This window comes from Camelus bactrianus, chromosome 23, assembly GCF_048773025.1.
Source record: "Camelus bactrianus isolate YW-2024 breed Bactrian camel chromosome 23, ASM4877302v1, whole genome shotgun sequence".
NCBI lineage: Eukaryota > Metazoa > Chordata > Mammalia > Artiodactyla > Camelidae > Camelus > Camelus bactrianus.
Genome location: NC_133561.1, coordinates 15833602 through 15849201, shown reverse-complemented (window position 1 = coordinate 15849201; position 15600 = coordinate 15833602). Strand labels below are relative to the sequence as shown.

The 15600-nt window shown below is 37.3% G+C and overlaps 1 protein-coding gene, 1 long non-coding RNA gene and 1 other non-coding gene across 7 annotated transcripts in view; 1 reads left to right on the top strand and 2 right to left on the bottom strand.

Annotated features, from left to right (window-relative positions):
- Nucleotides 1–4230: 4230 nt before the first annotated feature.
- On the bottom strand, nucleotides 4231–15142 carry LOC141574757 (uncharacterized). Its single transcript, XR_012501813.1, has 3 exons — nucleotides 14626–15142; nucleotides 11706–11821; nucleotides 4231–8832 (listed from the first exon to the last, which is right to left on the bottom strand). It is a non-coding gene; the product is annotated as an uncharacterized LOC141574757 (long non-coding RNA).
- On the bottom strand, nucleotides 8205–8276 carry TRNAA-AGC (transfer RNA alanine (anticodon AGC)). The gene has a single exon. It is a non-coding gene; the product is annotated as a tRNA-Ala (tRNA).
- The window catches only part of NVL (nuclear VCP like), a 79410-nt gene continuing 78909 nt past the window's right edge, over nucleotides 15100–15600 (top strand). For 2 of the 5 annotated variants that reach the window (XM_045509477.2, XM_045509475.2), the window contains exon 1: nucleotides 15204–15257. Coding sequence is in view for 1 of the 5 variants with exons in the window: in XM_045509473.2 (XP_045365429.2) it covers nucleotides 15201–15257 (57 nt within the window). In the remaining 4 variants the exon portion in view is untranslated. Of the gene's footprint in view, nucleotides 15258–15600 lie in introns of all 5 variants that reach the window. The other 3 variants (XR_006721439.2, XM_045509473.2, XM_074351671.1) reach the window with 3 other exon arrangements.

Genomic DNA, 15600 nt, shown 5'->3' with positions numbered 1-15600 from the left:
GCCCCGCCCCGCCCCGCCCCGCCCCGATAGGCCCTTGCCACAGCTTGCTGGGGCGTGTAGTCCACTCTGCCGCGGCGCGGCATGCCGGGAGTTGTAGTCCATTTTTTAAAAAACTCTACCACCATAATTCTTGTGCATGCTGGGAAGTGTAATTTGGTAGTACGAATACTCATCAAAGAGGTGGGCAGAGTCTCTACTTTAAACCTAATTGATTATTTCTAGAACTGTGACAAGCAAGCAATTAGTCAACGAGTATTTACTGAACGCTTTTAATCTTCTGGATACCCAATATAACTTCTTTGTCCTGTGCAAAAAAAAAGTTTTTTTAGATTCCACGCTGGACCCATTAGATCCCCTGACTTGGGACTGGTAAGAGGTTTTAATCACAAAGAACAAATGTAACCTCAACCTTCTCAGGTTGGGCCTTGCCCTTTCTGATCTCAGTTTCTCCGGAGATTTCACAATCCCTTGCTTACTCTCGGTTACAGCTACGTTTCTCTCTACTCTAGATTTTAAGATCTTGAAAATTGAGTATGTTGTCTTATCCATTATTTAACACATATTTACCGACTCCACCCCTGCTAAATGCCAAGAACTGCCCTATACTCCAGAGATACAGAAATGAGTAAGGCAGACAAGATGCAGTTCTCATTGAGTGAATGGGTGTGAGGAACAGGCAATAAATTAGCAACTAGATACAGGGGAGAAAAAAAAAAGATCATATCAAAGGGTTATAAACTCTCTGAACAAATTATATCAAAGTCATACATTCATCGAACTAATATTTTCTGAGCAGGTAGTATTTGCTAGGTACTGGACCTTAGAGACACAGAATGAATAAGAGAGGGGAAAAAAATCCCTATATTCCTGTAGCTTACTTTCCAGTGGGGGAGACACACACAAGCATACATACATACATACATACATATCCGTGACAGGAAGTTATAGTACTTTGAAGAGGATGAGGAAGTCCCCTCAGATTGGAGACTGACTAATCAGAGAAGGCCAAGCTGAGGAACTGACGTGTAAGTTGAAATCTGAATAATAGCTACGTAAAGATTTGTGAGCACAATGTTTCAGACATTGGGAACAGAGATCACAAAGGCCCAGTTGCTCATAGAAACTTCGTGTGTTTAAGGAACAGGAAAAAAAACCAGCGTGGCTGAAGTACAATGAATAAGAGTCAGTGTTAAGAGGCTACCAGAGGTGGGCAGGGCAAGGTCACATGGGCTTGTGGACCTCTGGCAAGGAGTTTAACTTTTATTCTAATACAATGATAAACTGCTGGAGAGTTTTAAATATAAAAGTGCACTGAATGTGTGAAAGGGTGACAAGTTTTTCTGCAAAGTGACCACTTAGGAGAGAAGGGGATGAACAGGGAAATTAGTATGAAGGCAAAACCAACTGCATGTGCCTGACACAGCTTAGGTTCATAGGATCATAAAGGGTTCATAGGTGAAAGCTAGACTGACTGCTAATAGATTATTTATAAACCAGCTATCATTACACTCTCACTGCACCTTGTACGTACCTCTGTCAGAGCACTTATTACATTAACTTTCTTCCTTATATTCCTCACCCACCATGCTTAAATCATATTTTATTAGTTTCTGCACCCCCAGTATCTTCTACCCTGCAAATAACTGTGTTTAATAAATGGCTCCCAAATCAATAACCCATACTGACTACAGGAGAGATTTTATTAAAATTAGTCCATATTTCATTAAAAACATAAATGTCATCTCACACACATTTCCCTCAAGTTGGAACAGAAAACACAGGCTATCCTATTTTCTCTATCTGCTGCTTTATCTTCAGTAAATTAAAAAGCTGGCACCATAGTCAAAGGTTAGAATTACTTATTTTAATTAAGATAGCCCTTTCTCATCTACTTGAAAACTTAAAACATGGTTGCAATGTCAAAACTTGGGGAATACAAATTTTAAGAGAGAAATAATCAGGATTAGAAAAACAGTAAGTAGGGTGTGTGTTTGTGTGTGTGTGAGAAAGTTATCAAGACTTATGGCTAAAATATATATTATATTTTAAAAATACAAATTGAACTGTTTCAGTTTCCAGTCTGTCATGTAAGGAGCTTGGAAGTTACCACTAGGTTCTAACAACAAATAAAAAGCCCAAGAAGTTGAAAAACCAACTCTTCTTAAGTCTGTCAGAGAAGTGAGGTCACTGCTCCAAAAATGGGTGAGACAGAGAGGCCAATACAGAAAATCAAAATTTACCAGAACAGAAACCCACCCGCAAAAATCACCATGGAACCAGTATTAGAATAGGAAAACTTGAACTATAACCAATAAAAAGCTGGAGGCTCATTGTGGACAAGCATGAATATAAAAACTCAGGGTGGGGTGGGGCTCAGGGGAGCTTACTTTTGTGAATCTTACCTCCTATAGTTTTCTATCAGGTTTTCTTAGTGAAGATCAAAGAAAAATCCTCTGTGCTTCCAATATGGGGAAGCAAAAAGTGGCCATTTGAAAAGTGCCAGAGCATTCTGTTCTTCTTAACAAGACTTGCCCTCAGGAAAAACAATTTTATGAAAGCCTAACCTATTGGGGTTTTGTCAGAGTACAAATGACCTGAGGGAAGAGAAATACTCAACTCTAGCACTTTAAGTCATCCGCCCCAACTCAGGGGGAAGTAGAGGGAGGATTGAGAGGCACTTGTGAAGTTTACAGCCCAGGGCAAAAGGTCACTAAAAGACTAAGACTTAATCATAGGTCTATAGAACATTCTCTCTCCACACCTTACCCCCAAGTCACTAAAGGCCTATTTACTGGACTTCCTTTCACCCAGTATATTATGTCCAGCTTTCAAGAACAACAACAACAAAATTACAAGGCATACTAAAAGGCAAAAACACAGTTTGAAGTGACACAGCAAGCATCAGATCCAGATTCAGATATGGCAGGGATGTTAGAATCATCAGATCGTGCATTTAAAACAACTATGATTAATATGCTAGGGCACTATTTCCACTTTAACTGGAAAAAGTACATAACATGCAAGAATAGATAGATAATGTAGCTGAAGAGGTGGAAATTCTAAGAAAGACTCAAAAAAAAATGCTACAGATCAAAAATATCACAGCAGAAATGAAGATTATCTTTCATAGGTTCATTAGTAGATAGAGCATCACTAAGGAAAGAATCTCTGATCTTGAGAATATGTCAATAGAAATTTCCAACACTGAAAAGCAAAGGAAAAAACACTAAAAAAATGTAATATTTAAAAATTGTAGGATAACTCCAGAAGGTGTACTATATGCATAATAGGAATATATTCTCTCCAGAAGGATAAGAAAGAGAGAAACAAACACAAGAAATATTTGAAGCAATAATGACTGGGAATTTCCCCAAATTAATATCAGACACCAAACCACAAATCAAGGAAGCCCAGAGAATGTAAGGCAGCATAAATGCCAAAACAAAAAACCAATCAAAAAAACCTACAAATAGGTATATTATATTCAAAGTTCAGAAAAGCAAACATAAAAAACATACTTGAAAGAAGCCAAAGGAAAACAACATCTTACCTACAGAGGAACAAAGATAAAAATTACATCCTACTTCTCAGAAACTATGTAAGCAAGAAAAGAGTGGAGTGGACTAGCTAAACTGTTGAGAGAAAAAAAAACCCCATCAACCTAGAATTCTATATCCTGCAAAATTAGCCTCCAAAATTGAAGGAGAAACAAAGAGTTTCTCAGACAAACAAAAACAAAGACTTTGTTGTCCAAAATCTCACCTTGCAAAAAAATGTTAAAAGAAGTTCTTCAGAGAGAAGGAAATTGATATAAATCAGAAAGGAAGATCTGTATAAAGAAAGGAAGATCTTTAGAGAAGGAATGCACAAAGGTAAATAAAACTTTTTATTTTTCTTATTCTTGACTGATATAAAATAAATTTGTTCAAAATAATAATAGCAAGAATGTATTCAAGTATATATATATACATATATATACATACATATATATGTATATATATATATATATACACATACACACATACACACTTGCTTATGTGTAAGTGAAATAATTCAAGGGACAGGAGAGAGGAATTACAAATATTAGAATTTTTTTTTTATTTTGGGGGAGAGGTAATTAGATTTTTATTTATTTATTTTAATGGAGATACTGGGATTGAACCCAGGCCCTCAAGCATGCTAAGCATGTTCCATCCACTGAGCTATACCCTCCCCCAGGAATATTTTTAATAAGGTACTTGCATTAACCACAAAGTAGTGTAGTGTTATTGAAAAGTGGACTTGGATTAATTGTAAATGTATTTTGCAAACTCTAAGGCAATCACAAAAAAAGTAAAAAAAGAAATAAATGAGAGATCTTTTGTGTCCTCTAATTCTTCTTTTTTTAAATAGCATCCTGTTCTTATATCAGTGATACACAATCTTCTCATTTCTATGAGGATATAAATTTTGGTATACTTAAAATACTCTTTTGCTCTGTGCATTCTCTATTTTCTCTGATTTTTTCCATGACTTTGTTTTGGTTTATACTTCATGTCAGAGACTACCTGCAAACAAACTTTGATCCTTGACAGTCTTTTCATAAAGTATTAAAAAAAAAAAAACACTAAAAAGGTCATTCGAAGCTCAATGTGGATAGGCAGCGCTGTTTGATTAATGATTTCACTGTGTGTTGATCAGTGGTGACCTAGTTGATCAGTGATTAACCTTCACCTCCTCAAATGTGGATCCTTTCCCTACAGCTCTTCAGTTACTCCAGAAAAGAATCCAAGCTTTTGCCTGCAAGAGTGTAAGCCAGGCTGCCAGCGTTCTGAGAGACAAATGAAGAAATTAAACTGTGATTTCATGTTTGAAGACTTTCACTTAATCTTCCTATTTTCAGTGTGCTGGCCTCCTTTCTATTCCCTGCTATGTCTTATCAGTACAATAAGGGAAGAAAAAATATTTATGGGCTGGACAGGAGGATATTAATTTTTTCTATGTAGACTGTTTTATTAACAAGTTTGGAGGACACAAAGGCAATACACAAGAACCAATTGCATTTTTATATACTACCAATTAACAGCGAAAAATGAAAATCTTAAAACAGTACCACTTACAATATCACCAAAAAAGCATGAGATACTATCTGCAAGATCTTTTTGTGATAACTACAAAACACTAATGAAATAAATCAAACACTTAAATGAATAGACAGATAAACTGTGTTGGCAGATTAAATCATTCAAAATTGTTAAAATGTCAATTTCTCCAAAACTGATCTATAGGTTCAATACAATTCTAATCAAAACTATAGCAGGAAAAAAGACTATAGCAGGATTTCTTTTATAAAAATATCAAGCTTATTTTAAAATTTATGTGGAAAGGCAAAGGAAATATAATAGCCAAGACAATTTGAAAAAGAAAAAATTGAAAGGATTCACACTACCTGATTTCAAGATGTACTAAAATCTACAGCAGACATTGTGATATTAATGAAAGTAGAGACACATAGGTAAATGGAACAAAATGGAACCTCTGAAAAAGACCGACATATACATAGTCAATTTATCTTTTTTGATAAAAGTGCAAAGACGATACTGTAATCTTTTCCAGAATAAATTACTTTGTAACCATTGGACATCCATAGGCAAAAAAAAAAAAATGAACCTCAGCCCATAATCTTCACCTTATTCACAAACTAACTCAAAATGGAATCAGACCTAAACATAAACTTCGGGTAGAAAAAGAGGCATCCAAAAGAAATCAGAATCCCAGGTCAGGGCCATGCTTATACGCATGGTCTTACTGACACTCACATTTACACTACACATATGGGACGAGTTTCTAAGGTCTGCGATTAATAGGGAAAAAATTGTTCTCAAACAAAGGAAACACTGACAGAAGCAAACTACCAATTGAACAAAATAAAACATAAAAAAGAGGTTATTAATATTAAATTAATATTAGTTTTATTATACTATTATTTAATATTTTAATATATTATTATTTAAATTTTAATATATTAATATTTTAAAAGTACACTTAAAGATAGTGGAGAAAGCCAAAAAATGGAAATCACACAACAATTCTGATAGGCAAATGGGTTAAAAAATCGTGGTGTAACCATACAATGGAATACTACCTAGCAATAAAAACAACGAACTACTGATATATGCAAAACATGGATAAAACTCAAAGGCATTATCTTGAGCAAGAGAAATTAGAAACAAAAGAGTACATACTACATGATTCTATTATATGAAACTAGTCGAACTAAAATCAAATATATAGTAACAGAAAGCATTTCACTGGTGACCAATATTTAGAGAACAGTGGATTGACTGTGATGGGGCATAAGATAATATTTCAGGGTTTATAGAAATGATCTCTATCTTTCTACTGCTTATATGGGTTCACATATTGTCAGTACCAATTAATTTGAGTGACATCAGTGAAGCTGGTAGGGTAAGGAACTCCAAAAGTCTCTCTCTCCACAAAACCCCCAAAAATAAACTGGCAAAACAGTCAAAATCAACTTTATCAGAACTTCAGAAACTAATTAAAAGTTTACAGCACCAAGAAAAAGGCTTGATCAAGGAAAAAAACAACTGAATCTCAGCAGTTAAGAAAATCTCTGTTGAGTCACTAGCTGACCACTAAGCTAAAGGAACAGAGAATTTAGGTGCCACACACAACAAAGAATACACAGTTAATAAAATTAGTTCAGAAAATTTCTAAACAAGCACATGACAACCACAATAAGCAGCAACAATAAAACCTGGGGAGGGAGTTGTCACATTACAACATTCAAAATGTCCAGTTTTCAACAGCAACAACAATAATGAAGCATGAAAAGAAAGTACGGCCCATACACAAAATGAAAAGAAATTAATAGAAACTGTCTCTGAGGAGGCCAAGACATTGGATTTACTAGACAGAGACTTCAAATCAATTATTTAAAATATGCTCAAAAATCTAAAGAGAATCACATACAAAAAAACTAAAGGATACTGTGAGAATGATGTCTCAACAAATAGAGAAACTAATAGATAGATATGAAAAGAACCAAACAGAAATTAAGGAGTTAAAAAGTAAAATAACTGAAATGAAAAATTCACTAGAGAGTTGCAACAACAGATTTGAGCAGGCAGAAGAAGAATAAGCAAACTTAAAGATAGGCCAATTGAAATTACTTGGTTTGAGAAGGAGAAAGAAAGTTTCCTTAAAATTTTAAAGTAAGAGTTACCACATAATTGAGCAATTCCACTTCTGGGTATATATCCAAAAAAATTGAAAGTGAGATCTAGCAGAGATATTTGCACACCTGTGTTCATTGCAGTATTACTCACAATAGCAAAGAGGTAGAAACAAGCCAAGTCCATTGACAGATAAATGGATACAGAAGATGTGGTATATAAATGCAATGGAATATTATTCAGCCTTTAAAAGCATATCCTATCACATGCTACAACATTGGTGAACATTGAGGATACTATGCTACATTGAAATAAGCCAGCCACATATAAGATTCCACTTATATGAGGTACTCTAATAGTCAAACTCTTAGAAACAGAAAGTAGAATGGTGTTCTCCAGGGGCTGGAGTGAAGAGGAAATGGAAATTTTTTGTTCAATGGGTATAGAGTTTCAGTTTTGCATGATGAAAATGTTCTAAAGATCTGTTGTTCAATGTTAATATGGTTAACACCACTGAAATATACACTTAGAAATGGTTACGATGGTAAACTCTATTTCATGTTTTTTTTTACCAAAATTTTTTTAAAAATTTAAATGTGGGAAAAATGAAGACATTTCTAGAGAAACAAAAATTGAGAGACTCTTTTGCCAGTAGACCTGCCCTACAAAAAAGGTAAAGGATGTTGGTCCTTTTGGCTGAAATGAAGGACATTAACTTGAACCCAAATGAGGAAACAAAGAATTCCAGTAAAAGTAACTACAAAAAAAAAAAAAAAAAAAAAGTCAGTATTTATTCAATTTTGGTTTGAATTCTTTTTTGTTTAACTTTTTACCTAAAGTTTTTAATAGTTCATTTTTTATTTTTTGGTGGATGTGAACACCAATGAAACCCCACCACAATCAAGATAGGTAACATTTCCATCACTCCCGAAGAGGTACAAATTTTGAATTCCCAATTTATCCCTTCTCACCCCTATTTATTTTATTTTTGTTGTAGGGGGAGGTAATTAGGTTTATTCATTTTAATGGAGGTGCTGGGGATTGAACCCAGGACCTTGTGCATGCTAAGCACACACTCTACCACTGAGCTATACCTCCCCACCAAAACGGTGGACTTTCTGATTTGGTAACACTTTCCCATAATAGGTCACATAAATTTACCTAATACTCCCCCACTGCCCTATAATATTTTGTTACGAAAAAATTTAAACAGAGTATGTATAATATTTACTATGTATATGTATTCATCCCTGTGTCTATCCACTAATCCATCATTTTTTCTGTTTTTCTATCATATATTTTTATTTGTTTACTTTATAAAACTTTCCAGCATCTAGGCATTATCTCATTTTTTCTTTTATTTTGCTCTTGAATCAGCAATTAGTTACTGGAATTCCTTAAAACGTTGTCACTTTTATGAAGGTATCTTCCTGCTTTGCTTTTCTTGAAAATTTTCTCTCCTTTCCCACATCCTGGATGGAGTCAGGCAGAGGTTGATTTCTGGTTTTAGGAAAGAGTGGGACAACAAGACCAGAGAGGATGGGGAAGACTCCATAGATGATCCAGGGCAGGTGGGCAGGATACATCATTAGGATCATGATGAGGGGAGACAGGACTGCCCCAGTATTAGCAGCAATTCCCAGGATTCCTGTAGCTGTTATCCCATAAAAAAGAAGGATATTTTGCCATTTGCGGCCCTTCATTCACTTTTTTTTTCATGTCAAAAACCAGAGTTTTATAACTGGCATAAACATTTCCATTGCATCTGAATCAGCAAAATACCTACAAATAAACTTAACCAAGGAGGTTACCTACACTCTGAAAACTGTAAAACACCAATGAAGAAAATTGAAGATGATACCAAGAAATGGAAAGATATCTTGTGCTCTTGGATTGGAAGAATCAACATTATCAAAATGACTGTAATACCCAAAGCAATCTACAGATCCAATGCAATCCCTGTCAAAATACTCATGACATTTTTCACAGAACTAGAACAAACAATTCCAAAATTTATATGGAACCATGAAAGACCCCAAATTGCCAAAGCAATCTTTTGTAGGTCTTTTTCACTCCTTCTTCTTTTTGTTCTCTTTTCTCATGGTTTGATGACTAGAGAAGTCCCTTTAACATTTGTTGTAAAACTGGTCTGGTGGTGCTGAATTCTTTTAGTTTTTCTTTATCTTTTAAGCTTTTGATTTCTCCATCAAGTCTGAACAAGAGCTTTGCTGGGGAGAGTATTCTTGGTTTAAGTTGTTCTCTTTCATTACTTTAAATATATCGTGCCACTCCCTTCTGACCTGTAGAGTTTCTGCTGAAAAACCAGGTGATAATCTTATGGGAGTTCTCGTGCATGTTATTTGTTGCTTTTCTTTTACTGATTTTAATATTTTCTCCTTATCTTTAATTTTTGTCAATGTGATTACTATGTGCCTCAGTGTGTTCCTCTTTGAGTTAATCCTGTGTGGAACTCTCTGCACTTCCTGGACTTGGGTGACTGTTTTCTTTCCCAAGTTAGGGAAGTTTTCAGCTATTACCTCTTCAAATATTTTCTCAGGTCCTTTCTCTCTCTTCTCTTTCTGGGACCCCTATAATGTGATTATTAGTGGGCTTCATGTAGTCCCAGAGTTCTCTTAAACTATCCTACTTCTTTTCATTCTTTTTTTTCCTTCTGTTCTGCGGTAGTGATTTCCACTAATCTGTCTTCTAGATCATTGATCCGTTCTTCTGCCTCATTTAGTCTATTCTTGGTTCCTTCTAGTGTGTTATTCATTTCAGTGATTTTATTCTCCAACTCTGTTTGGGTATTATTTATATTTTCTAACTCTTTGCTAAAAACTGCTCTGTGCATCTATTCTCTTTCCAAGTTCTCTGACAATCTTCACAATCAATTACTCTAAATGCTTTCTTGTATAGATTGCCTATCTCCTCATCTCTTATTTCTTCTGGAATTTTTATCTTGTGCTTTGGCCTGGAGGATATTCCTCTCCTGCCTCATATTGTCTAACTTTCTATTTATATTTTTAGTCAGGTTAGTTACTTTCTCGACCTTGCAAAAGTGGCCCTCTGTGGGAGACATCCTATGCGTCCCAGCAGTACACTTCTCTCTTGTCACCCAAGGGCCAGGATTCAGCGGGTCCCAGGGTAGAGTCTGGCAGATTCCTTCCACAAGCTTTGGGATCGTTGTTTTCTTGTTTCTGATATCTGCCTCCTGGTAGATGAGGCTAGACTAGAGGCTTATGCAGGTTGCCTAGCAGGAGGAGTCGGTGCCTGCCCATTGCTGGGTGGAGCTTGGTCCTGGCTCTCTGGTAGGTAGGGCCATGTCTAGTGGCAGGTCTAGAAGTGTTTGAGGGCTCAGGAAGTCTGCTGATGGGTGGGGCTGCGTTCCCACCAAGTATGTTGTTTGGCCTGAGGCTTAATAAAGCTTTTTTTTTTTAAAGAGTAATGATACAGAGCTCTTTTAAATTGAAGTATAGTTGATTTACAGAGCTGTGTTAGTTTCTGGTCTATAGCATAGTGATTCAGTTACATATATATATATATATATATTCTTTTTTTATCATAGGTTATTACAAGCTGTTGAATATAGTTCCGTGGTATACAGCAGGACCTTGTTGTTTTCACATTGAGTTCCTATTCAAGAATCTTTTGGCTCTTCTCGGTCATTTGCTCTTTCACATTAATCTTATATTGAACTTTTAAAATTCCTCCAAATAACCTATATTCACTCTAATGTTGGTTGTGAATGGCAGAAGGCTTAAAAAAATGGTGATTTAAATAAGAAAGAGGTTTCATTTCTCTCTTTCTTATTCCTCTCTTTCTGTTCCTAGAACAGGTCAACTTCTTTCCTGCTTTAGGGCCTTTGCACTCTCTCTCTACCTGAAATTCTTTTCCAACACAACCAGTTCCTCCTATCCTCAAGGTCCTTATATGTCATGGTCTCAGAAAGTCTTCCACTAACTTCTCAGACTGAGGTAGGCTGTCTTTGTTATTCTCTATCACAGTACCCTGATTATTGATGTCACAATTTTCATTCCTTTACTTAGCCATTACTCACTGAAAACCTTCTATATGAAAGGTACTGTTCCAAGGGCTATGAACTCCTCATTATTTATCATTATTGTAATTATATGTTTATTGTTTTGCCAGCCCACTGCCTGACTCTCTTACTGGAATAGAAGTTCCAAGACCATATCTTTTTGATCATCACTGCATCCTCTGACTTTAGCGTAGTAACTGCCGTATGGTAGACAATGAACATTTGTAGATTGAATGTATAAAATACCAGCTCAAAATATTATTTTCCTTCTATTCAAGATTAGGGACATGAATAAGGCAATTGTCTCAAAGGAGAAAAAACTTGATAGAAAACTGAATTATTATTATTTACAAAATAAAATAAATCAGATCAAAGATTTTTTTTCCTTAACCTCACAAAACATAGACATAGACTCAGTCTCCAGCTCCCAGCATACAGGCAACCTCCCTCTTGAACCTTGGTAAGGAACCTCTGCTAAGCACACTCACCTTTTCTTCCATGTTCCTATTGTACATAGATGACCATATCATTCATTGTCCAAACTGGAATCCTTATGAGAGATGAAGGTGAGAAACTGAATATACAAATGAACAATGGCCAGACCCTGTTGAAAAAAAAAAAAAAAAACCAGAACTCTAACTTAGAGGCTGCAGCAACTAAGCCCAGGAAACCAGCCTATTATCTGCAGCAACCAAATCAGGAAGCCAGCCTGCTATCTACAAGTCAGACTTGTAGGAAATCAGAACACTATCTCTAGCAAACAATCCAGGAAGCCAAACAATAAACCCTGTAACATTGGCCCCAAATGTCTAGGATTCCATTGACAGCTTCCCTAATTTTTGTCCATGCTTCAAACTTAGGACCAACTAGAGAAAGCTAAGTACATTTTCCTAACTAGTCACATAACTGCTTCCAGTTAGTTCTCCCAGAACTTCCCTGTCCCAACAGACTTCAAGCAAGGCATATCTGAAGCCTTCCCTTTTTCAGCTATAAAGCTTTCCCAGTCCTTTGCCTGCCTTAGAGTCTCTGCCAATATGCAAGTGACAGTGGCCAAGTCCCTTGTTATTATTGCAAGCTCTGAATAGTCTTTGCCTGTTCTCATTTGGGCACTTTTCATTTATTTCCACAAAGGGAATACTATTAATAATCGTGCTGAATCAAGAGGGAAAAATCGGGACTGTCTTGAGTAAATTAGGACATAGGTCACCCTAGTTAAAAACGACAGTTGGACAAGTGGCTGTTTGCTTGAGATACAAAATTTGGGAGCGCAAAGGTGTGAAGAACAGAAGGTAAAATGTGCCATTACCACTAGGTGGGGTTGCACCATCAAAGAATGGAGGACTTTTCAATTACTGCAGGAAGTTCTTGAGCTGGACATGCATTCAGTAATCTTTTTAGTTTAGAGGTATAGTACTGTAAAATCTGAATACTGGAATTGAAGTAAAATTGTCTTCAGGGCGACAATTACTGGAAATAATTCCAATGAAAAAATGTTCTAGCATACCATTATTGACACTTAGTATTAACTCACTTTCAACTATTGCCTTCTGCACTGATGCAGTAAACTCCTTGTCCTTAACAAGTTTGCACTCTAGAGTACTTAAGGTCCAAATGAGCTACCTAACTGGGAGAGCCCAGTGCACAATTAAAATAAGGGACAACTAGTTCAAAAAGTATTAAGAATTTCCTGATAGCAACAGCTAAGCATTAAACCAAGGGTGGAGCCCTTCTGAGCACAAAGCCCTTTGCAACTGCACAGATCACATACCCATGAACCCAACCCTAAATGTAGAACAGTATTCTACAACAAATTATAGACTAACAAACTACACTGTTTATTGTATATGTTGTAATGCTGCTGGAGCCTTCAGTCTCTTACTTTATGTGATACTTTGGCATGCACGGAATTATATTACATTTAAAAAGTTATTGCATATTGAATATATTTGTGCTATTGGCTGTAGGGAATCTTTGCTAAAGTTTAATATAATCAAGCCCATAAATACTTGATCTAATTTAAAATGTTATAAAAAGTTACAACTAGAATTATTTTGCTTTTCCCTACATGACTCAAGGGGAGGGCAGAAATGAATACTGGTATGTACTCAATGAACACTTGTCGATTGAATGAAAGGAGGGTTCAATGGGTGAAGATTTTAACAACGAGAGATATCAGGAAAGGCTGTAAGGGAGATGGTTAGCTAGGATTCTGAAACTTATAGGCAAGCCAGGATGGACATTGTAGGTAAGGGGAAAAGTCAGTGAAAGCAAAGTTTTGTGTATAGTTTGTCTGTTTAATATCATTATCTTTCATAGGCCCCATAGAAGCAGGAATCTTTTCTGTTTCTTCCTAGCTGTACCCAGGGCCTGTGACATAGTAGCCCCTCAGTAAATATTTATTGACTGAATAAATGCAGGCAATGTTACTTAGCTAAATGCAGAATACCTATATACTGAAGAAGTAAAAAATGAGGCTGGAATCTTATTGATCAATATTTGAATATCAGAGTGAGAATCTATACTTTATCCTGTGTACAGAAAAAGAGCAATGGTAGGCTCTGAACTCTGAACAGAATATAAGTCAGTGGTATTCCCAACTAGAAGATTAAATTATCTGCTGTTGACTGAAAAAAATGCATAACCTAAAAGTTGATAATTATATTTTATCCAGCAGACTTACTGAGGACTATAGCCTGAGAACCAGCCTTTCAAATAGCTCTGAGAAACTTCCAAAGAGATAAGGGAGGGGTAAGGATATACAGGAGTTTTTGCTGGAAAACAAACAAAACCCATGTAGTCGAATATCAAAAGATTACTGCTAATCAAAAAAAACACACATCTCAAGTTAATGATTTGAGTGCTTTTCTCTATACGGGAAGATGCAAGAGTATGGGCTTTTTGAAATTATTCCTTTGATATGTACCTTAACTATCTAGGGCCAGTATCCTGTTTTTCTGCATCCTGAATTCCCTTCAGGTTCGGGGTGGCTGCAGTGGCTGATGGCTTTATGACCACAACATCCTTTATTTACTGAAATGGCAGGCAACATTTTGTCCACACTGTCAACATCTCTCTGCCTTCTCTTAATTTCATGTCCTCGCCTTGCCTCTCCATAGCCCAATACGTGACTTAGACTCCACTATAAGCCAAATAAGACCTCAAGTAAGAAAACTGAAAACGCGATTAAAACAAGCAAACTAAAGCTGGTTAATTTTTTGATAATTGTCCCTTTCTTTGTGTCTCCTTAGCTGCAGGATAAATTTCTCGGGGGCAAATACATACATTTAATACAATTCTGGGCAGTTTCTAGGCCAAGATGGAGTCTGCCACTGGATTTGCTCAATGAATTACCTGTCGAAAACAGCATAAGATCGAATGATTTACAAATGTAACAGATGGTTTAGTTACCTGGGTAAACCAGTCTTTCCTTTTGACACCTAGCTCCTTTGTGGTGCGTCAGTGAATCATGGGGTGGAAAGACAAACAGCAGGATGGTGGTGTTTTTTACCCTAATCTAATCGTCCTAATTATTTGTTTTGATTTTGTAAGATTCTTGGTCAAAACTAACTATGCATGCAAATAAGGTGTGGCTGGAACGCCTGGAAAGTGACAAACGAAACCTGTTACCAACAGACGAAGCGACCAAGCCAGGGCGGGAACTTCCCCGCAGCCGCCGCATGCGCGTGTCCGCCCAATTGGGAACAATAAAGTTGAGCGTGTTCAAAGGGGTCCTTGTCATCCAAGGCCTGTTGACAAGCCTGTAAAATAATACTTCTAAAAACTCCCTACTGTTTCCAAGTCTTCTCCTTGTTCTTGGCAGTTTTTTCCCCTCACTCGCGGTACAAAAATCCTGAGCGGATCGGCCCGGCCTAGGCCGGTTGCAGGGCATTTCGAGGGCGGCTGGCCCGGCGATCGCCGCGGGCAGCCTCAGGGAGGCCCCCGTCTCCCGTGAAGCCGAGGCTGCGGCGTCGGAGACAGACGAGATGAAGCCCAGACCCGCCAGGTTCGTGGATAATAAGCTGAAGCAACGTGTCACCCAGGTCTGTACCCTGTATCGCAGAGCCTCAAAGCGGGCCCCGTTCGCTGCTCAAGGGCACCGGAGGCCCTTTCTTGGGCGGCTCCCAGGTGGAACTCGACTAGCCGCCTACTCTGGCCTGGGTTCGGGTGGGGCTGTTGACACCTCCACTCCTCCTCGGGTGGTTCAAGGCCTTCCCTCTAGCCTGTGGGGCGGGGTTTCAAGGAGGGGCCGGGGACTGTGGGAGGCTGCTGCTTGATGACCCGGGCCTGCTGGGATCTGGTCGACCTCAGCGGAGCTCAGTAAGGGGAGAGGTGATGGCCTTTGAGTTTAAATCTTCCTGTCTTCTGAAGTTGGGAGAGAAAGGA